General features: G+C 47.2%; 1 protein-coding gene across 7 annotated transcripts in view; it reads left to right on the plus strand.

Moving 5' to 3' along the window:
* The window catches only part of LOC149371179 (uncharacterized), a 113,081-nt gene that overhangs the window by 61,906 nt on the left and 27,540 nt on the right, over window positions 1-23,635 (plus strand). For 5 of the 7 annotated variants that reach the window (XM_089564854.1, XM_089564819.1, XM_089564843.1 and 2 more), the window contains exons 2-7: window positions 8,598-8,676; window positions 14,394-14,633; window positions 18,140-18,219; window positions 20,060-20,217; window positions 21,355-21,518; window positions 22,228-22,272. In XM_089564854.1, coding sequence (XP_089420980.1) covers window positions 8,598-8,676; window positions 14,394-14,633; window positions 18,140-18,219; window positions 20,060-20,217; window positions 21,355-21,518; window positions 22,228-22,272 — 766 coding nt within the window. The remainder of the gene's footprint in view (window positions 1-8,597; window positions 8,677-14,393; window positions 14,634-18,139; window positions 18,220-20,059; window positions 20,218-21,354; window positions 21,519-22,227; window positions 22,273-23,635) is intronic. The other 2 variants (XM_089564826.1, XM_089564833.1) reach the window with 2 other exon arrangements.

A 23,635-nucleotide genomic window follows, 5' to 3' on the forward strand; every position in this document is an offset into this window, starting at 1 on the left:
AGTAGTGTGCAAACGGCTTTAAGAACAATTAATTAAAGTTATTGCATGCGCCACCGCGCGAAACATTTAATGTTTGACGTGGGCACTGCTGAAAAAAAGAATACTTCCGGGATAGTAGTTCTATACATATGTAACCGTTTGTTTTTCGCGCGCACATCTGTGTAATTTGCTGTGGTTATTTTTACGAAAAAAACAACAAAAACTTTCAGCGCATGTGTCATGCGTGCGCTTTTTTTTTACCGTTCTTGTTAGCGCTAAACATTTTTTTTTTCCTTCTGGAAGTGCACTTCACCGACGTGCTTCTTTGCCGTGAAGCCTATCTGCTGCTACTACTAATGTCGCTGGTCGTTCATACGCGTGCAAATGGATAGAGACACGGACACACACGTACTTAGGCGCGGACCGGGGAAAGTAGCTGTTGGGTGCTTTGGTACTGCTTAATGTTTAACCTTTAACGATGCCGACTTTTGTGCCCGTTATATATATATATATATATATATATATATATATATATATATATATATATATATATATATATATATATATATATATATATATATATATATATATATATATATATATGGTTGCGAAAGCATGAAGTACTTGACTGCTTACAAGAGTATATAGCGAAGTATACGCTTCGTTGTGTGTGTGTGTGTGTGTGTGTGTGTGTGTGTGTGTGTGTGTGTGTGTGTGTGTGTGTGTGTGTGTGTGTGTGTGTGTGTGTGTGTGTGTGTGTGTGTGTGTGTGTGTGTGTGTGTGTGTGTGTGTGTGTGTGTGTGTGTGTGTGTCGCGAACAGGAAATACAGCGTCATAGACAAACGACGCATACTTCTGATGGGTGACAAATGATGAGGTTAAGAAGAATAACATCTGGCTAAAAAACGAAGGATATAACTGCCAACGTGTGTCATGGTAGAAAAAAAAGCAAATGAATCTTCTAAGCAACGCTAAGTTTGATGTGTCTGGCTTTAAAAAAAGGAATTAAAGAGCGCTCGATCGGACGTTTTTACCGGATAGCTTAGTGCATGTCCGATGTTATAATGCCTCGAGAGTGGTGTAGAGCTCGATGAAAGCTTTTTGTGAAACTGGCCGTGCATAGTGATAAGGAAAATGAAGTAAACGCGGCTATACAGGGTTGAACTATCTCGTCTGAGAACGATGCACGACAGCTGTAGCATGGAAAAGCAAAAGATGACACAAGCGCTAATCCCCGACTGAACTACTTTCACTTAACCAGGCGTGTATAATTGAAGTGAAAAGCTCGGATAACAGAAATATAAATTAGGCAAGAGCTTTTCCGAAAGTTTGGTTTGGTTTTGTTTGGTTTATTGGGGCTTAACGTCCCAAAGCAACTCAGGCTATGAGGGACGCCGTAGTGAAGGGCTCCGGAAATTTCGACCACCTGGGGTTCTTTAACGTGCACTGACATCGCACAGCACACGGCCCTCTAGAATTTCGCCTCCATCGAAGTTCGACCACCGCGGCCGGGCAGGACTAGCATTTCCAACAATCCTAAAGATTGACTTCTGCTCATTGCTGTCGTGTGATGGCCCTTACGTATTGTGTGGGAGCCCTCCTTTGATAACGCCTGGCGCAACAGCCTTTGGATTAATTTTATGTAGAGAAATTACCGGCTAACGTAGCTGCTCCTGTTGGCTTTGTGCAGCACATCAAAGGACAGTATTTGTTGGTGCGGGTTCGAGAAGTATGTTTTCATTCAGACTGCTTCTCGTTTGGTTTACTGCATGCTAGCCTCACGCACGAGAGTTTGTGTCGTCCCTGTTTTGTCCCAAGTCTTTTCAAAAGCGCAATTATGTTTGGCCATGTCAACTACCAACTAGCCCAATTTGAAACCCTCTTAGTGCTAGCCTCGTGACAGAGACAAAAAATTGGTTGTCGGTTTGGTACACGGAATTTTTTCGCACACTGTGTCTTTGGTACCGGGACACTGGCGGGATTTGCCGTTGCGCTGATTTACCGGATCCACGTGATACCGGAAACGACGAAACGGGACGAGTGGATTCTTCTCCCGATTGCTCGAACTTCCCAGCAGAGAACCGCTTGTGAAAATTGCCCCCGTCCTTTGATAAGCTTCTAATAGAGGTCAAAATGAAAAAGACCACACACACACACACACACCGGTCATTATCGGCATAAAACGAGCTTCACATCAGCATGCCGAAACAGGGCCTTCAGCCGAACTCTCCGCTTTCGCCGCGACTCGGGACAGTGGACGGGGCGCGATCGACCCCCACCCCGAGGAAAGGCGAAAGGAGAGGCGAGAGTGGCGCGCGTCCTCTTGCACACTACCTGGGGATGCAACCAGGAGGGGTGGCGCGCCAGCGCGGAGACCGAAAGAAAGCGGGCGAGGCGGAAACGAGAGCGGCCGACGCCGCCCGCGCCGTCATCGGCACTCGGCCGCTGGGACAAGTCGCGGGACGAGTCAGGTGCGCCGCCGCCGGACAGCGGGGATTAGCGTCGGCCACCATGTGGAGGGCTGGCCGTGCCCTGGGTCCCTGAGCGCCCGTCGGCCCCCGGTGTTTGTCTCCAGGGGTCGGTGTCACCCCCTGCTCCAGAAGCAGCAGCCTCCGCCGCCGCTGCGGCCCGTGGTATGTGCTCGCCGCAGCCGCACCAGGGTGAGTCGCCGTGCTGGTGCCGTGAGACCACAGCGACAGGTACTGTCGTTGCAGGGACGCGTTTTCGTCTAACGTGTCCCTTATGATAACGCCGATGGTCCCTTAAGGTACCGGACTGGATTCCAAAAGGAGGACATCGTAGAAGGGTAAGAGTCAGGTGGCCGGATGGGATTAGTAAGTTTGTGGGTACAAGGTGGTCGCAGTTGGCGCAAGACAGGGTTAATTGGCCCATGGGAGGAGCCATGGTCCTGAATGGACGTAGGTAGGCTGATGCACTGCTGATATTAATGATGGATGATGATGTCGCCAAGGGGTTGGGTTGACTTAGTGGACATCTGACTAGCCCCGTAGACACTTGGTTAGCGCATTTAAGGATTAGCCCGTTGCCTCTTCTTTTGAGTTTAATGTGCCAGACTTCTTAAAAACACTTTTGCCTCTGAACTTTCGATGAGCGTAGCAGAAGGAGATGTTGACGGCATCAATTGCCGGTGATATGAAGGTCATGGATGAAATAACCGCCCTCAGCTATCTAACTTCTGTTTTGAAGGCAAAGAGCAATAGGCTACGAGCACTCGCATCAGTGAAGAGTGATGAAGCATGCATGGGCATCGGCTTGATACCTCTGTATTGGCTGTGTCCGTCCTGGTCTTGAATGTGTCTGGAAGCCTCTCGAAGTGGCTGGCAGTTTTTCGGCGCGTCGTTCGTACTTGCGGTCGTTAGGCTAATCGCAGGGCATACAAGGTCCAGCCTGTTACTGAGCGTAGACAGGCCCAAGTAATTTCACGTCTTGGAATGAACGAATTGTTGGAGGCCAAAAAGATGGCCTCAGATGATGAAAGGCGAGGACTCATGTCATCTTGTCCCGCGCGTTTGCTGCGCTTGACGAGTGCAACAGTGGTATCTTGTCGGAACACCTGCGCTGTGCATACGCCGCTAGACTGGTAAAGTGCGTGCTGTGCTTAAAGACGTCCACCGGTCAGCGCACTTCTTCGAGTGACGACATTCCCTCCAGCCATCTGTGAGGTCCGCTTTGTATAAGGTGTGTAGCTACTGACAGAAGACAGTCAAGTTCAGGAGAAACTTTCCTTGTTCCGTGTGTCGCTGAGAAAAGCGCGGACACGAAATGTTTTGCATCGTCAAGTGCAAGAAGACAGGCATCCGGTGGCGCTTGGGCTGGGTGATAGGTGCCCCTCAACTCAAGGAGGCTTCGTCGCCACGAACGCGGCTCGTGTGCATCTGCTATAGGCGGATACAACTCAAAAACGAGGAAGCTTTTCCTCGTCAAAGGACCCTCTTCCAGACCCGCCGCGGTGGCTCAGTGGTTAAGGCGCTCGTCTACTGAGCCGGAGTACCCGGGTTTGAACCCGACCGCGGCGGCCGTGTCTCAGTGGAGGTGAAATGCAAAAGACGCCCGTGTGCTGTGCGATGTCAGTGCACGTTAATGATCTCCAGGTGGTCGAAATCACTCCGGAGCCCTCCACTACAGCGCCTCTTCTTTCACTCCCTCCTTTATCCCTTCCCTTACGGCGCGGTTCGGGTGTCCACCGGGATATGTGAGACAGCTAGCTTATGCATCATTTCCTTCCCTCAAAACCAATTTTCATTTTTCCCCCCTTCCAGCCAATGGCGTCGGCCGATTATCATGGCCCCGCCAGCGTGACAATGCAGGAAGTGGCGCGACAATGCAGAGAGGGTACTATCCCTGACACTGGAGGGATGGGACTATCCCATTTCTTTACCCCTTTCATCTGCCACTCCCTGGATTGTCACGCTAGCAAGCTCATGAGAATCGACCGGCGCCATTGACTGGGAAGGAGTCTTTTGACAGGGAAAAGCCTCTTCTTTCTTCATCTGTCCAAGTCGAACCCGGACACTCGGCTTGTCCAAAGCTGTAGCGCCTTGGAGTCTCAGTATACCTTTGCTGGCCGGACACAATGCACACAAAGTTTTGCAAGAAATGCATCGACTGGCAAGCAAGCCTGCTGGTGCAGCTTGGGAGCTAGAAGGTAACGCATTGTTTGCAATTGAGCAAATTGTAGCACAGCACTTGTAAACAATTGAAGCGAAGTAGCAGGACAAAAAATGCACACTTAGCTCAGCCCGCAGATTTTCTGCGGCTAGTAAAGTATAGACTAGCACAGTTGTTTTCTTTAGATTTATGGGGTTTAACGTCCTAAAGCGACTCAGGCTACGGGAAACGCCGCAGTGAAGGGCTCCGGAAATTTCGACCAGGGTTCTTTAACGTGCACTGACATTGCACAGTACACGGGCCTATGGAATTTCGCCTCCATCGAGATGCGGCCGCCGCGGCCGGGTCTGAACCCGCGTCTTTGGGGTCAGCAGTCGAGCGCCACAACCACCGAGACACCGCGACGGCTACGCAAGCGCAGTTGTGGCGAACCATAGTATTGTGCATGCGATTCTTGTCTTAGCGGAAGAAATTTGCACATTTGCGGGGCAGTCAAAGAACATTGAAATAAGGCTGGCCGTCTGCGAATCAGTCACAACTACCACTGTATAGGATGCAAGGCTGTCTTTTCAAGAACCGGAGACTTTCACAGTCAGGCTGATTCACACACCTTCCTTTCGCGGCGCACATTTGTGTAATGCCACGGTCAGGTTCTTGCGCGAAATGGTTTGGTTTATTGGGGTTTAACGTCCCAAAGCAACTGAGGCTATGAGGGACGCCGTAGTGAAGGGCTCCGGAAATTTCGACCACCTGGGGTTCTTTAACGTGCACTGACATCGCACAGCACACGGGCCTCTAGAATTTCGCCTTCATCGAACTTCAGCCGCCGCGGCCGGGATCGAACCCGCGTCTTTCGGGCCAGCAGCCGAGTGCCGTAGCCACTGAGTCACCGCGGCGGGGGCCACTGAGCCACCGCGGCGCGAAATGTCGGGCCGCAGCGGTTGCAACTCATCAAGATCTGTAGGCTTAAAATTGTTGCTTGTTAGAGGGTGTTGAAGCTTGTCCCTCAAACGGACTCCTGCAAACCCGCGTACGAATTTGAGTGAAGAAGTTTGCGCTTGGCTCTCGCTTTTGCAATACATAAAAGCTCTCTCTAATGCGGACGAAGACCGTACCTTGCTAGCGCAAATATTAACCCAAAGACTATACCAGCAGTCGCTTCTTGTTTCTGGCTTGCGCGCACGTAGAAATGCTGTTAAGCCCGTAGGAACTGCTATGTTTGTGCGAATGTCCATACTGCATTACCATTTTGTTATCGCTTCAGAACTCAAAGGTAAGTTCGGCGTCCATACTCCAATCGACATCCGTAGAATGGCGGTCGCTGAGACGAGGGGAAGACTAAAATGAAACATGAAAGTGAAAACTTTTGCATATGCATATTGTAATTGGAGAACAGCAAGGGGCTTGCCGAGCCGAACGGAACAAGCGGCCATGAAAGCCGTGCCGTTGTATTAGGGTCTGCGAAACTTATAGCCCGCGTGTTGCGTGACTATGCAAACTGAGATGTCAGCTGCTGGAGACCTCGGCACGCGCAGGACGTGTCGCCCGCTCATCTTTTAGCCCTTTAGATGCCGAAATTTACTCTAACACCGCCACCATTATTCGGCAAAAGGGCGGAATCTGTCAAGTTCGCTAAACGGCACCCTGCGCGAGTCCCTTCACGTGAACGCACACGCAGAGTCAGGGAGTCACTCGAGAACTATGGGGTTTTTCGGAGTCAGGCACTCGCCGGGCACGCAAAAAAATGTAACGAAACGTTGACAAAACACCGCGGACGATTATTAAAGCTATATAAGCGAATACGAGAAGAAATGATGTTAATGACCTTGCAGCATGCTGTTAATGTACAGATGCGAAAAATATAAAAGGGCACACTTCTTGGTTCGCACTTGGTAATCAGATGTATTTTCACTTGGTACTGGACACTCAATAAAGTTATTACTCACTCATTGTGCAGTGAACTTCAAAATGCAATAAGTGAATTTCAGAAGGCATTTCTCAGTGAACTTTAAAAGCCATTAGAGTAGAAAACTATAGGAACAAAATTATTTTCGCTTATATGCTTTGGAAGTAATCGCTGACTGCACGCTCGCTAACAAAGAGTTCCATATCCTACTGCTTCGGCCTGTACGTGTTGGTCATGCCGACATTTCATTTTCTGACTCAGCTTTAGAGTCTAATGATGTTCAAGATATAGGCAGTGTTTGGCATCTATCGAGTGTAGTTTTGGTGCCCTAATCGAAAATGTCTGTCACCCCTTTTGCTTCGTATTTTTCATTCCACTGGAACACATTTTATCTGACTAGACATGATACTACGTTCTTCTTTCTGGTGTACAGTGCAATGTTATCTCTGTGCCAAACTATATTGTCCGTTCCCCTGCGCATGTACATGAATGAGATCAGACAAAAAAAAAGCTTTGCGGTGGTGTAATTAGTTCCTTATAGGCGTTCTAATTAAGAAAAGCCGTTTCGCTTTTACAAAGAATGGCTCTCGGGAAACCTGGTTTACTTCGCGTGGTGGTTGGAGTTTTGTAAAACGACGCTCTTGTTCGGCTGAGCGCTGGAAGGTTTTCATGGTGCCGAAGCGTCATACGAGACTGGAATCTGGTTGCGATGGCAAAGGTATGAGACATTAAGGAAACGATTTGCGTGTAAGATAGAATATAATTCGGAATTCATTTCAGAACTTGTTGCTTATAAAACTTACCTTTTTAGCCACTACACACATGCGAAGCTGAATCGTGAAATTTGATGGAATTGCCAGAAGTGAGGACTGACGTGTGATGAAAAAGCTTGGAAGCAAATTTTCCTTTAAGGGATGTGAACACAAATACAAGAATCAGACAGCGCGTCGCGTGTTCCAGGCTTTTTATCTCTTTCACACTCTCTTTATTTCACTTAATCAATCAATGAATCAATCAATGACTTTCAATCTGCCAATGAATCATTTAGTCCAGTGTCAACACAGTCTGTTCCTTGCTTTCCAAAGGCGATACATATCAACATGAGTTATGTGATAGTTAAAAAACGCGGCGGAATGATGGTATCTGTATGATCTAACAGAGTATGCAATAACGCTAAAGAAATAGCTATGACAAGGCTTGAAACAACCGTAACATCTAACTCACTGGTACTGCAAACTACTGGCACCCGAAGAAGAGTCGAACGAATTTTGCTAGACTCGAATTAGACAGCACTCTTCAGGAGGTTTGGAACGCTGGGGGTGCATTACCAGCCACAAGGTGCGACTCAGAACCAAACCCCCCTGGCTCCGGACTTTTGACAAAGGATGTACCCATGGGTGTTACGTGAAAATCATGCTGTGACGCCAAAGCTGTGATAAACATTGTCGCCGCGCCACTAGTAAAATGGCGGTGCTTACGCTACTGTTAACGTGTTTCAGGCGACTAGAAGGTAGGAGCTGTGTGTGCTCACGTGCTATTCATTTGTACGTGTGATGGGGTGATGAAATATCCACCGCTTGCACCGTAAGAGACGACCGCGCGTTTAATGTTTCCTCCTTTTTTCTTATCTTTTTAACCTCTCGGTAATTTTTTTCATATCGTACCTTCACGTGGTGATGGTGGTGGCCACGTTAACGCCAGCCGCAACCGACTCGTGCTCGATTCTTTCAGTTTTCCTCTAGCCACTACTATTACCGTAACTGCCCCCCAATGCGCCTGACACGTGAACAGGAGCAGCGATAGAGAGTTGAGGGGGGCAGACGTGCTTGCAGAATGTCGCGCAAGGTATTTTGCTCAAGGTTATCAGCGCAGTCATTTTTTTAGGCTCTCTTCGCCGCAGTGCGAGATTGATATGCAAAGAAGCGTGCATGCGCAACGGCGGAGGTCGACGTTCTTGTCGGTCGTTTTAGTCTGTTTTCGCCTTATTCACCGCTGGCTAAAAACCACCGTCGCTTGCTTCTGCCTTTTGTACTAAGTTAACGTGAACGTCGTTTCTTTTTTCTTTTTTTTTTCTCCCTTGCAGGCCGGACTGACCTCGGCGGCATCGACAACGAGGCCCTCGACTTCAGTCAGCTCGAAGACTACCTCAACAACGACAACATGTGAGCGCTGGTTCATCCTTTCTGTCTTCGGCAGTTTAGGTTAAGAGCACACACACAGGAGCTGCGTCCCCATTATTGGGAGCTGAATGTGGAATGGTGTCTGTTTTTTCAGGCCGGGAAAAATCCCCAGCGCCTAGTGGCTGGTGTAGCTATACCACAACCTTATTGGTACTGTCACTCGTTGATAAGTTAGATTAAGGGTGCTTTAGCGTCTCATAGGACAGCATCTGTTACGATCTGCTATGTAAAGATGTAGGTAAACAATCAGAAAAGGAATCAACAAAAACAAAAAGGTGCGCAGCACCGAACACCCGTATACTGGTACTACTTTTTGATTCGGGGGTACTGGTTTGGCGGTACTTGGGGGAGGATCATTCGGGGGTGCTGCACAGAACACCCTAATGATGAGGCATACTGCTACCACTTTTTGATCCGGGGTACTGATTTGGGGCTACATCGTGGGGGGGGGGGGGGGGGGGGGGGGGTGATTTGGGGGTACTGCGTACCCCTTTTTCTCTGGAGTAATCCAACTCCCCCGAAACGTTCGGGAGACTCCCGAATTTTGGCCGCACCTTCCGGTTGTCCGCAAACGATCTTGTTTCTCCCGAAAAGTGTCCCCGACTTTGTTCGGAATAATTTTCGGCGAAAAGACTCGGTGCATGGTGTGTAGCCGAACTGTAATCGCTATAGCACTTGCTTGTTATCTGGCCGAAGTGAAAGTGACGGCAGGGACTACAGCTGCCGGCCAATTTCGTATTTTTATTCGTATTTTTATGAAGAGCAGCCAGCCTTCCTATTGGACTAACGCTTGTGACCACTTTTTCGAAATAGAAAAGTCCGAAAGTTCGAGTTTCCGAAGTAAACAGCGTTTTTCTAGAGCTAACCCCGCGGTATGGCAGCTAGCTGCCTTGCTGTATTTTCTGTTGACTTGGTGCGTTTCTGTATGAGGTTTTATGGCCCGTTTTCGGGCTGTTCATTGTTTTCCTCGTGATTGTTGGGACTTTCCCTTATAAAAATGGTCTACAGACAGTCTATAGACTTCTTATAGACTATTGCCTTCCTACAGATATTTCTTTTTATCTATTCATAGTGTAGCTAAAAGTTTACTAAATGTGTATGGCCATAAATCTAAATTGTATATTAGACTTTCTATAGCATTTGTGTTGCCTATAGACTGTTCTCTGGGATTTGTCTGTAGAGAGTCTAGAAGGGTGTTACGAGAAAGTGAAAGGCAGGCGGAAAGGGTTAGACTCCGACGGCATGATGGCCGCCCGAAAGCGTCAGCGACCTCACTGCAGATGAAAGGAACAATGTAGTGCGTGTCCTGCAGCGCCGCCTCGCGAAATCTGCGAGGTAACGCGGATGCGCTCTGCAAGTCTGCCGCCAACTTTCAAGCCCTGTTCATTTTGTAAATGATGAAATGCCTTGCTATGTCACGCAAATTAGACGCGGAGCGAGGATTGTAGCGCTCGATCGCGGTCAGCTTCCCTTTTGCTTGCATCGTGCGTGATAGTATGGAATAGCAGGCTGTCTACAGAATATTCAAAAGGTGTGTGGAATGCCACTAATGATTGTGGAATTAGACATGTGAGGCGTTTCACCCCGTGTTAGACCGCTGTCGTTTACCAGCTCCCATTGCCATGTGGAACATTTCACATAGGGCAGGCAGGGCGCTTCATTAACTCGCGTCTTAAAGAACATGAAAATTCTTTATCCAGTTCTGCTTACTCTCACCTGTCGGCACATTGTAAGAGTTGTCGAAAATGTTCGCCGCAGTTCGAGAAAAAAAAAGACTACTCTGTCATGGTATCGCCGCCAGGGGAGAAGTTAAACATTCCACGTAATAAAAAATAACACCACTTCATAAGCAAGATATTATTCATTCAAAGACGAGAGGAAACAAGATATTTTGGACAACACGCGATGATGACCACAGGATTCTTGGCATGTTCGTTTTAGAGCGCTAGCTCTTTTCAGCTCTTTCATCAATATTGCGCCGTCGGCGTCGGCGCCGTCCGCAGCACAGACCACCTGCTACGACGGGCGACCTTGGCAGCGTGCGAAACGCTGCCGTGCCAGTAGCGACACTGAGTGTATGTTCTCGCGAGAGCACGGGCTGTGATGACTCCCGGCGAATTTTCCAGCGCGTCAAGACGCTGCGGGGCCAGTAGTAGCAGCATGGAGTGTTCCTGAAAAGTTGTTTGCTTTCACACAGCAGCTAGCGCTAAAAAATTCGCGTTATACACTCGTAACCGTCGTGCGAGTTTTAAGGCGGAAGCCTTTAATGTCTCATCGTTGTAAGCAGCAGTTGTCGACAGAAAATGTCACGCTTTTCAATTGGTGGAAACGGTCGTGACGTCACAGTGCGCGAATTTCAAACGGGGCCAATTGTACTTTGGCTAGTAACCATGCAACCAATAGACGATATGCGAAATTGCTTGGCGGTCTGGCAACACCGCGCCCACAACTTCCGGTTTCCATCTTGGCGCGGTCGAGCTCGTCGAGCTGGTGCATCGTTTGCTATGCGTACTTTCTTCTTGCGAGTGGAATTTCAACAGGCAAGCTTCAGCTGCTGCGTTGTTTTCACAGCTGATCTTTGACTAAATGTAGGTGCTTTCAATAAGCGCCAGCTTACTCCTACCGCGTCCTCAGCTTCGCTTGAAGTCTGGTGCTGATGATCGCAATAATCGGCACTCGAAAGTGGGTTGGAAAGTCGAACCGTGACCGTGTGCTGTTGTCGTTTTAATGCTCGCATTAAAGCACCAGTTCAAGCATCACGCATTATCATGGCTATTTTATTCCCAGGTGGACGTGAATTCATCTGGTAGGGTAGCGAGCGGTTATTTTGCGGTGAGTGCGCACGTGTGTTGACAAACTTCTGTGATAGTGCGAACTTTCGTTCGCGCCGACGCCAGGAGCTTCGTGCATTGCAGTATAATCACACAAGACCCTCGACCAGCTGCGTAATTCAATTCCTTTACTGTAATGTGCAATGCGCATCTGCGGTTTTCAACGTCACCGTTTCAGAGCCCGGCGTTGGTTGATTTTCGCCGCAATTCGTTGAAACCGCCTCTTGCTTAAGACGCAGTTGAAGCGAGTATTGCGATGTTGTCAATCGATATTACCAAGAGAGTGGGCACATATAATTCAAAATGTAAGCAAAGACGCAGTTTTTTTTTTTTTTTTTCAGATAAGCAATGAGCTTCCGCGGCGGCTTGATTAGAGGAAGAGCGTACAGCTGTAGGTGCCTGCACGGACACGATACGCTGGTCAAGTTGTGTGTGCAGGGGCGAAATTAGCATGTTCGGTTGCTTCCGAAACTTAGTTAGCTTACTCCCAAACTTGGACAAATGGCTTTGTTGCGAAGCAAGCTGTTGAAGCTTGCCAATCTGATGGCCTGAAGCGTTTTCAGAACACTGTTGAACGAACTTTCTAGCTTAGAAATGCGTCCCTCCTTCATAATAAAGTAGCTATATTATTCGCTACTTTTTTTTTAGATTTTCGTCGCCGCAGATATGGAAGGTATAGGAATCCTCAAGAAATAAAGCATTCGCACCTCAGTTTTTATACGTAGGGTGTATTGCTTCACAAAGACTCCTTAACGCGCATAACATATGCGTATGGTCCAGAGAGTTTGCTCGCCCTTCTAAAACTAATTGAACGCGGCAAAAACTTAACTGAACACGTAGCAAACTAAGCAGTAATCGGCATATGGTTCTTCGAGTGAACTTATTTCGCCACGGCACGAGCGATTGGCCCGCTCAAAAAAATTGCCTTCTCTATTACGTTGTTCAAGTATGCGTCTATATTTTTTCACGCCCGACCGGGGAGTTGATAAATGCACGAAATCGGCTTCTAATTTTGGTCAGAGACAACAAAGGCTGTGGTCCTTATCTTAATTTAAACGCAAATCACCTCGAGAGATTTGTCAAAAATCAGCGCAGAAAGCGAAAGCTGCGCACTGATCCGCGTGCTGACACATGATACCTCGCATGGCGTTTTGTGTTACTAAAACGTTGGGACGGAGTAAAAAAATAGAAAAGCAAAAAGCTGGAACGCACCTAGTTCTGGCACGCATCGTAGTGTCTTTTCACAGTGGAGAGGGTAGCGCAACACTGCATCGGCATTTTACTTTTCAAACGAAGCGCAGCCGTTTCAACCCAACGCTGGGCAGCGGTTTCGTTTTCTGTACCGTGCCAACATGGAGGACTTAGTTCTCGGAGCGTCGGAGATGGCGCTGCGCATTTCGCATATCGTCTATTAAGGGATCGTATAGTGATTCTCCAAGTAAGTGGGACTGAGCTTAGTTAATTGCTTAATTACCCAATTAGCCTAATTAGCTTTACTAGTCAGGCCATATAGATAAATAAAACCGATTAAGAAATTGGTCGAGCTCAGGAATCGAACCCCGGTCTTCGGCGTGAGAGACGAGCATGCTATCCACTCCGCCATGCCAGCTCAATGGTTTGGAATGAACAAAGGCGCGTCTAGTGAATACGGTGTCTTCACTCACTCTCATCCTCCTCCATTCCCTTCCGGCGAGGTTTAGGTGTCCACCGACAAATGAGAGACAGATACATTTCCTTTCCTCAAAAACCAATTTACCGACGAGCGAGGCGTAGAACCGAATGGGCGATGGCGTTCTGTGGACTCCTTGGCAGCGTTGCAAGACGCTGTCGCGTTCCGCTCTTAGGGGCGAAGCTTAACATCTTAACCACACATCAGTGAGCACACTTTAGGTCAAAAAAGTGCCCCCCTGAATTTTGTGAGACAGTTACTGCGTAATTTCCTTTCCTCAAATACAATTTTCATTTTCTTCATTACGGCTCCTCTTTATCTATCTTCTTTCACTCCCACTTCCTCCCTTCCTCTACGGTGCGGTTCAGGTGTCCACCGAGATGACAGAGAATTACTGCGCCATTTCCTTTCCTCAAAAAGCGTTGCGTTCAAAGGGCAAGGCATCGCGCCGAACGGGTGGTGGCGTTCCGTGGACTCCCTGGCAGCGCTACAACGCGCTGTCGCGTTCCACTCCTAAAGGCGAAGCTTAAGCGTCATTAATTACCAGTTAATTAATCAGTAATTAAGCATTCATTAGTGATTTGCCATCACTTAGTAATTTGTACTCAATTATATGTGACGCCACCAGTGCCACAGAAACAGCGAAGGTGGTGCGGAAAACGCTTCCGCCTCTACCCACTTTAGACAGTCAAAGTGCCCCCTGAATTTTTATTTTGTATTGCAATTTTTTGTTTTAGAGCGCAGCTCTTAGGCGCTCTTTCCTGCATTCCTCGTCGTAGTCGTCGGCGTAACACACCGCCTGACAACCATGGCAGGTATATTCCATGGCAAGAAGAGACGGAAGGACAAGCGTCTCTTCATGTTCACTGTTCCTGTTGCAGCGCTGGTAAAGAACATGAACCAACTAGCTCAAATCTCCATGTTACTGCCAGAACAGGAAACCACCGAGGCAAAATCGGGAAGGGAATAGGGAAACTCCTCCCCCTGTCCTTTCTACTATCCCCTCCCCTCTTTCTTCTCACTTCTACACACTGCCTGCTATCCTTTATTTCCGCTGCCCCAGCTCAGGTGCTTCCAGCAGCGATAGCAGATGCCGGGGTAGAAAAAATTCTTTTACCTTCCATATTCAGTGCAAAATAAAAGCCACTACTACTACGTAGGGAAGAATCAGTGACCCGCTTTTCCCTATGCTCCCGCAGCTACTTCCAGGAAGAGCTGGTGAGCGGCGGGGAGCCACCGACGTCGGGAAAGAGGCCCTGCCTCCCCACACTACCGCCGCCGCCACCTTCAGCTGGATCCGGCCTCGGCTCGCTGGGGCCGCGCGACGTGCTGCCCTCGGTGGCCGCGCTGCTGCAGAGCGCGCTCTCCCAGGCGGAGTCAACAGCAGCCGCCGCCGTCAGTGCCCCGCAGCCCACGGCAAACTCCAGCACAGCGCACGGGTAAGCGAAGACGTCATACTCGCTTCAGCCATGGAGGAAGGGAAACTCAGGAGAGGCCCTCGCTGTCCGAACTGCACGCCAAAAAGTGTGCCGGAAGTCACGTGCTTTCGCAAAAACTACTGGGAGTCTTTGGCAGACGGCGCAGCCAATAGTAACGCTGGGCGCAGCGGCGTCGTCTGCTACAGTGCCTGCTGCGCATGCGCAAGCGCGCTGAGACGTAAGTTGAGAGGAGCCGGCTTCAAGAAATGTGACGTAACCGCCTCTCCTGAGTTCTTTCCTTCCTCCATGATGTGAGCGAAGGTTTCACACTAATAAAAATAAAAATGGCCCTCACATAGACTGGTCATCCTGCTTCATTTGAAAAACGTAATCACTTTAATTATGGTGTATGATGTTGCCTTTCTGTAAAGGCTTCGAATTTCCTAACTACGGTGAGCAGCTGGCTGCAGCAGTTGCAGCGATCAGACCCCATCAATCGCGCGCAGGCACGGTTAGTTGCGTGCAGCTTACTTGTCGGCTGTGCTCCAACTACGCCTAGTTCCATCGCCTTCACCACGACACTAATCGATTTCACGCGCGTTCTGCCACGCGCAGGAATTTTCGCAATACCACTATAAAATTATGGCTTTCGGAGTTGCTTCTGGCATGTGCAACATCGATAAAATATATATTAGACCTTCAGCTGTTTAAAAGTTTTTAAAATCATCTCAGCTATTTGATCAGTTAGAAAGAATTAAAAAAAAATAATTCCTCCTGGTTGCTCTAGGCGAGCGCTGCATTTTACATGCGCATTTCACAAAATTCTTGGTTTTTGTAGCGTGGGCTATCGTGGAAGGAACGCTAGCGAGAGATCGTGATTTGAAATTGAGTGAGTCTGAATATTGGCCATTGAACGGAAGATTTCTCATAATTATACCCAAACCGCTAGATGTTACAATCCTTACTAGAGTAGCACGCCGAAGACAGAGCCGCTCCTCGCTTCAAGGTAGGCTTTGCCACAGTGGGTGTAGTATCGCGGCAAAGCTAGCTTGCGGATTGGAACGCCGCACTCATGCAGAGCCACCTAGGTGTCTCTGGCTCATGTCAGGCATTTTCACGATAGATCTGTAAGAGACTTTCTCCTCCCTATAGAAGCGGCATCCTCAGTCGTAGTATGTCGTAACTTAATACTCCCTGTTTCCTGACCAATAAGAATATTCAGGGTGGGACGGACGGGGTAAGCAGTGCAGCAGTTGTTGTGCAGTTTCTAACAAAACTCTGAAACTAAACCTCTGTGCTCGTGCCAGTGGCTGTCCTAGAAGGCGGGAGGGGGGGGGGGCAGTCGCCCCCCCCCCCCTCAAGAAAAAAAGCCTTTGCACATTTTCCCGAACGTCTGTTTTCGGGCTGTCATAGGGCGAGATGTAACTTTTGACATAGAGCTGGAAAGCTTTGTGATGCGTCAAGTAGTGCCCTACTTTGTACGTTCACCGTATTAGCGCCTGTCTTATTTCACACAATTCTACGTTCTACACGTTGGTAGTTATGTGAGCACAATTCGTAGTGAATGCCGAGGCATCGTGTTCCTGCCGTGCCCCCCCCCCCCCCCCCCCCCCTCTTCCCCCCGTTGTCTTGCCATGCCGTCGGCGCGGCGACCACGGCGACAGTGGTGCCATTCACCTGCGGTTGCGGGGGCCAGCAACTTTGTCGGGGTAGCAAGGAGCCACCCGTTCATGTCTTTATACCACCATGGGAGACAGCGACGCCAGCGAGGGGATAATCCCTTTTGTTGGCTTGACAAGGAGCGCCAACCAGCCGCCTTGAAGGAGGGGACTGGGGGCGGAACAAAGCCACTTCCCAGTAATGAAGGCCGCTAATCCAACTGATGAAATGTCCGGGAAGGTGCTTTGACCTTCGTGGATATGCCGTGGCGGGTTATCTCAGCCGTCGGCTTGTTTCCCGTGGTATCGAAATGAATATTGCTCGCGTAAACATTAACATTCAAAGAATGAGTAATGGTATAACATCTGTATCATTCGCCAGTTATCTTTCAACAATAAAGCGCACAAAAATATTTGTGTAAATAAAATAAATAAAAATCATTTCTTTTTTTTTCTTTCTTGGCATACGGAAGTCTATCCCCCTCCTAAAACCCCTCTCTGGGACCGCCACTGGTTCGTGCCTGCCATAGGTCATACACATCCTTTCGGAAAACTTTACTTGTTAACAGTTCGTCACTAACACATCGGGGGGCAATGTTCATGGGTAATATAAAAGCATGAGCCCAGAGTAACGACACAAGTGTTTCACTTGTAACAGCATTTTTCACGCAAAGTTATTTATTGAAGCCACGTGCTAGCGCTCATGTGCATAGTCTTATGATTGGCGAGTCTGGTCCTTCAAAAATATTGTGCGAACATTAGTTTAACGTTGTTTAATTTTTATATAAAAGTCTAGTGATGTTAGCAATACTTTATATCAACAGATATATGTAGTTTTAGAGAAGTTAGAATAAAATGACATTCAGAACATTGTAGCAACAGTGGATGACAACAAAGAAATAATATTCTTATAACATTTCTGTGCTACCTGTGAGGTGCTGTCGCTGCAGATCTAAAACGCCCTTGTTAAACACCGAACATGCCACACAACACATCAGTTTACATTGAAGCATTCACTTTATTATTCATCGAGAATGCATGACATAAACGTGGTTTTCTTTACGACGACACTGGATAGTGTTTCTTTGAGAACTACTGGCAACAACTCCGTAACAGGAGGACGATGCGTAAGCAATTTCACGACATCTGATTGTCTGAGGCGGCCCTGGTTGGCTGGGAAGCCTTGTGGTGCGAGTCTCGCGACATCGCTAACCTTGGGGAATTTTTCGCGGATTTCAGTGGCCAAAACATGCTGCACAATATTTTACTCATGGCTTGCTCCTGCCCTCAGCAGTGATACGTACCACATGCAATGGCCACATCGCTTTACAAGTTGCAATTTGTCTCCCACTTTCTTTTAATGCGAAAGCATTAAATGGCTATGTCACGTCATCAAAACTTGTCTGCATGATTGTGTCATCCAGTAACAATAAATGTGCAAAGGTTTAATTGTGGTAGATAGTGTGTGATGAGATCTTGCTGTGGGAAAAATTTGGTTAAGGAGTTGTAATTAGTTAATTAATTACACGTGAAAATTACACTTCGACGTCAAAATAGCCATGTACGTCGATATAGTACATGGACGTCAAAATAGCCATGGATGCCGATATAGTATGTGGTGTGTTGCTTTCACCTTGCTTCAATGCGGGTCGGCACAGTGATCTCAAAGTTTTTTAATAAAATTTATTTATTTATTTATTTTTTAAAATTTTATTAAGAACCAATGAATATTGGATGGAACGTTGTTCTTAGTTTCCGTTTAAACTGCAAGCACTTTATTACCGATGTGTCTTTCACTCCACAGTTAGGAGCAGAGGGTCTCAATAATTGACCTGTTTTACTCGCATGCCTGTTCGGTATCTCTACCAGAAACGGAAACCAGCAGCACCAGCTTCCTGAAAGTCCACCGGACAGTGGTTCTGAGCCTCCTTTTTCTCCACCTGGAGATGGTGAGTGTGGCCATCCCTTTATTTCTTTTTTTTGGGAAATAGAAGAAAAAGAAAGGCTATGTGCGCTCATACCAGTGACTGCACACTAGGTGCTACGTAGCTGTGTCCAAATTTCTTAACACCGTTTTGAAGCATGCAATATATTTTGCCCACCGAGACAAAACATAAGAAGCTGGTGGTTGCCAATTCACTCCACAAATGTCCATGTCTTAGGGCCACATGTATTTAGTGGAACTTACTTTATTCATATGAGCTTTGGTTCGACTACAAGCTGCAGATGTTTTATGAGAAACGCTGTTTTGTTGTTATTTGTTTTGCATGTTCGAACATATAAGAGCATCATTTAAACATGCATTGTTCTTCATATGCCACTCAACAGTTCAATGTTATGGAGAGGCCAGCAACATTAGTTGCCAATAGCATAGTGAAAGATATAATTTCTGCTGTTCGAACTCTGTACAGCATATCTAGTTGAACGTTTGTTTTAAGAATAGCATCACAAAGTAAAACCATTATTATCATTGAAAATGCTGCATGCACCGGGAATATTTGTCTAGATTAATTGATGTACCGCCTGACATTACCTGATAAGATATTTGACCATTGAATATAATGTGAAAATTTGAAATGAAGCTGGAGGGACAATGTATTTTCATTCTTGAAAAGTCTTTGGTGTGTCACGAGAATAAAATGCAGGCAGTAGCTTTGTTGTACCCTGCAAAGATTTACAGTTCGTACCATGCAGTTATAGCCTAAAATTTACCCTACAAAATGCGTGTGTGAAAAGATGTGGTCGTACATGGCAGTGCAGGCACAAAGAGCAAGACGTCAAATTGGGCTTGGTAGGCAGCATGTTAGAGCACTGCGCTGCTCAAGAGCTGGCACCAAAGGGAAGCAAAAATAAAAAGATGACCATTTTAGGCCAGTGCATGGGTTTCTTACTCCAGTTTTTAAAATATGTACTCATCTATGACACAATCAGTGCGCAAATGAATTCTTTTATACATCTGACATCATTTATCTGGTCACTTCAGTCTAAAAGCATCTATAAATATCAATGGCAATGTTGCAGGTATTTGTGATTACACTTGCTAGTGTGGACAAACAGCCAACTCTACTGCATACACCTGTGTTCATTATGGGAATCAGAAAATGACTGGTGAACAACACTTCCTCAAAAAGATTTTGAGTTCTACTTGGCCTTAGTGCTTGCACTCAGGCATGGGGGCAAGTCTTTGAGCACACATGCATTATTGGTACCACAGCAGCACAAGGTAAAGCTGAAAGACTTTGAAAGACTCTTTGCCAGAAGGCTACATGACAGCTCATCTCACTCCCTTTGTTTGGCATGCCAACATGACATGCTGTAGTCACATTGCGGTGCTTTTTTGCACTACAGAACTTCAGGAGGACACAGCTGTTGTTGAAAGAGGCGTCTGGCTGGATATCGCCCTCATGGGTGAAAGCTTTCCCTCTCACTAGGTGACCCTGTTGTATCATATGCATTGTGGGATATGATTGATGACCTCCGTAGCTCCCGCAGGTATGACACATTACAAACCCTTCAGGTCATACTTCAGGTCCTTCTGCATGCATTTCCTGGAGGGGTGGGGTGGGGGGAGGGGGGAAGAAAGTAAGATGGTGGTTAGTAATGGCAGATTCAGCTTGCATCAGTTGCAATCTTGGCGGAAAGCATCTCGGAGTAAAAATAATATCTTTGCTAGTTTTCAGCACCTTTCCTTGTTGAAATCCACCTGCACAAATGTCTGATGCCACGTGCAAGCAATTATGTCCATTCCTAATCATTACAACTCATTTGTCTTGACACGGTTGCTTCCAGCAGCGGACGGGTCGAAGGTGACAGGTGGTAACCACGCAATGCAGTCATCACCCAGCCAGAGGCAGGCAGCCTCTCATCATTCTTCGCTGCATGGTGCCTACCACCTGGCCTCAGCTGCTGCTGCGGTCCCTCAGCATCAGCAACCACACCATTCAACGGTATGCCCCCCCCTTCTGCCTCGCTTGCTGTTCGAGCTTTCCTGCAGTACTGCAGTACTTGTACAAATTGACAGTGCAGCACAATATGCAACTGAATTCCACCAGTAGTGGGATGATCAGCATGCAAATGTCTAAATAAATAAATAAATAAGCGACGATAAGGTGATTGTGCAATGGAGTCCAGACCAGTTATCTACACTGTGAAATGATTTGAACAAGGTGCAGTTATGGTTTGTACAAACAGCATGCCACAACAATAAACATTTTTGGTCACCTTCTGGTTTGGTTTGGTTTATGGTTTATGGGGGTTTTACGTCCCAAAGCGACTAAGGCTATGAGAGACGCCGTAGTGGAGGGCTCTGGAAATTTCGACCACCTGGGGTTCTTTAACGTGCACTGACATCGCACAGTACACGGGCCTCTAGAATTTCTCCTCCAAAGAAATTCCAGCCGCCACGGCCGGGATCGAACCCGCATCTTTTGGGTCAGCAGCCGAGCACCATAACCACTGAGCCACCGCGGCGGCACCTTCTGGTTTGTATGCCTAGATGAAGTGAAACGGAAATCTGCTGCCGTGCACCTTACTTGTTTAGTGGAAATAGCTGATAGGTGGGCTGTCAAGTGATGTTGGAGTACGAGGGGACAGTGGTGTGATAGTGCATGAGAATGGACAAAATGTATGGTAGCATAAGAGCTGTTCCCCCTCCCACTCCTTCATTTTTTTTTTTTTTTTCGAGTTTTTCAGCTTCATGAATTGTCTGCAAGACATGGCCAAGCCATGCATGGCCTTTATTATGGGTGAATGCAGCCCGTAGCTGCTCAATTCCACAGTGTTGCAACATTCCAAATACCTCGAGGTTGTAGAGGCCTCTTGTGGTCTTTGGCTATTGTGCCACTGGCACTTCAGTTTTTATATAGTCCCAAGTTGCTTCAGTACTGTTTCACTCTTATGCTCTTGTTTTGAAGTCATTTGGCTGTTTCGTATGCTGTGCCCTACTGTGAATGTTTGAAATCATGTGCAGACATCAGAAGCACTGTTTTATCTAGCCTGTCACATCTTGCAGTGTGACAAGCAGCTATACTTATCCCAATTCTATCCTTTTGCTTTGCTTTCTTTTGCATCTCTGCCTCTGCCAGCAGGCCACAGGGGGCTTCCAGCCCAGGGACCCAAGCAGTGGAGGCCTTGGCTTGCAGCTTCTGCCAGGAAATCCCACTGAAAGCGAGCAGCAGTTATTGAATGCGCTACCTGGCATGCTAAGCCTGCCTTCTCAACAGGGCTCCATGACGCCACTTTACAAGAGGTGCATTTGCTGTTCTTCTCAGAAAATTTGTTTTTCTGAGGATTGAATCACTTAAAAACGAAGTGGTTTCCAAGACTGGATAGCCTGTTTTGAATTCTTATGATGGAAATCTTCGAAGCTGCATGTGCTTGATCATGAGTGTAACTCAACCAACAACTAATCACTGATATTATTAATGTGTCCATCTTAGGTCTGGATGCCATATTATTAAAGAGAATGTACTTCACATGTCTGAGGTATATCTATGGGCCGTGCTCATTACACTATCAACTGAAATTTTAAGGTTGCCTCTTGATTACTTTTTGAGAATTCATGTGGATATGTCAACATCTCGAAGCAGTGGTTATATTGGCACAATATGCTTAAAACAGGTACAATATATGCCTTTGGTGTACTTGTACACCGTTTTGAGATACACAAGTTCACTCAGCATTCAGTAATTACGGCACATAGAGCAATGCCAACAGCTCCTGTTTTCACTGCCATCAGTTGTGTGTGCAAAAACTTGAAATGAATGCTTCACACAAAAGACACAATTGAGTATTTCTTGATTACTGTCACTGAAGAGGCTACAACAGCTGTCAATGATGATCATTGATGGTGAGTGAGAAAAGTAGTTGTCAACAGTTTTCATTGCAGCATTGAGCTTTGTGTGTGCTTAGCCAATAGATACAAAATGATTAAATGGTTGGTGGTAATCACTTTACAGATTGTTCCTGCCAGGAGCACACATGCATGATATGGAAGACCTGAGGTGAGTCACGCTCTTCATGCATGCGACTTAAACAAATTCTTTGGAGCTGTTGCGGCTTGGAACAGAGAGAGAGAGGTCTATTTAGAGAGAACAGCAGAAAGGCCAAGCCTGACGGATAATTAGCTGCATGGGGTTGCTGCTCTGCACTAGGGAAGGGGAAGAGAGGAGAAAAAAGAAGGTTATGATGGGTGATGATGTGGACAGAAAAGAGATGGGAACATATACAAGCACATCAGGAACTCGCCTAATCACTACCATGAATTGAAGCTCTTGTTGAACAAGAAATGATGTACAAGGTCATTCGAAAGTACCCTGCTTTCAAAGTATGCCAAGGAGGCAGCCAGTGCCAGTCTTCCGCACACATATGCAAGGCATACTGTGATAACATGGTTCATAATCTAAGTGATAGGTCAAGAACAGCAGTCTAAAGAGTTTGCAAGTCCAATTAAATGCATATAGCATTGCATGAAAGTGACTGCCAGTCTCAGTCTATATAGGAGGCTCATTGGAAGCATGCCTGCATGACAGACTGCGCTGGGAACGCAAACCATTTGCTCATGAAGTTTTAAAATAATACCTCATTTTTGAGAGCCTACCCAAATTACTGAGCAAACACTGTTTCTTTACTGCTTAAGAAGAAGCTAAAGGAACAAAGAGCTAAGAATGTCAAAGCCACATGCCAGTTGAGTGGACAGATATTCATGGCATGAGTAGAGGAAAGGTGTAGTCATATACAGTGGAACCTCGATTATACGTCCCCCGGTCATGCGACGACCCGCATTTTACGACGAATTTGTGCGGTCCCGGCAAAACCACCATAGAGACAATGCATTAAAAACCTCGGTTATACGACGCAAATTTTAGAAGGACCCCGCTTCGTACGACGGCTGGCTCGTACCATCCGTCAAAAAAGGTCGTCAGCAAACGCAGGCCGGGATGTACCGTATTTTCACGATTCTAACCACCCCCCCTATTTTCGGAAAAAAATTTCTAAAAAAAAAAAAAAAAACTGCATGCGAATCTAAGCACCCCCGTTTTTGCGCGGAAGAGAGCGTTGCCGAGGCCGCCAAGTGCACTTGCTCTCTTTTTCGTCGAGCCTGTGCAGTCGGAGTCCCAAGGAGGCGCGGCCTGCGTGTTGTTGTTGCGACTGAGAGAAGGATGAAAAGGAAAGCGCACGGGCCCGCCTACTGGCGTGAGCCAAGCCACCACCGCTGCCGAGGAGAGTTAAAAGATCAAAGGAAAGATAAAGAGAAAAGATAAGACGCGCGTGGCAGCAACAGATGCGTCGGCAGGAGCCGACGCTGATGAAAAAACAGATAAGCGGGCGAGGCCGCGCTCGCCCAAGCGAGGACAGCGGCGTCCA

The sequence above is a fragment of the Amblyomma mixtum genome, chromosome 1 (assembly GCF_055824585.1).
Source record: "Amblyomma mixtum isolate Tamu chromosome 1, ASM5582458v1, whole genome shotgun sequence".
NCBI classification, from domain to species: domain Eukaryota; kingdom Metazoa; phylum Arthropoda; class Arachnida; order Ixodida; family Ixodidae; genus Amblyomma; species Amblyomma mixtum.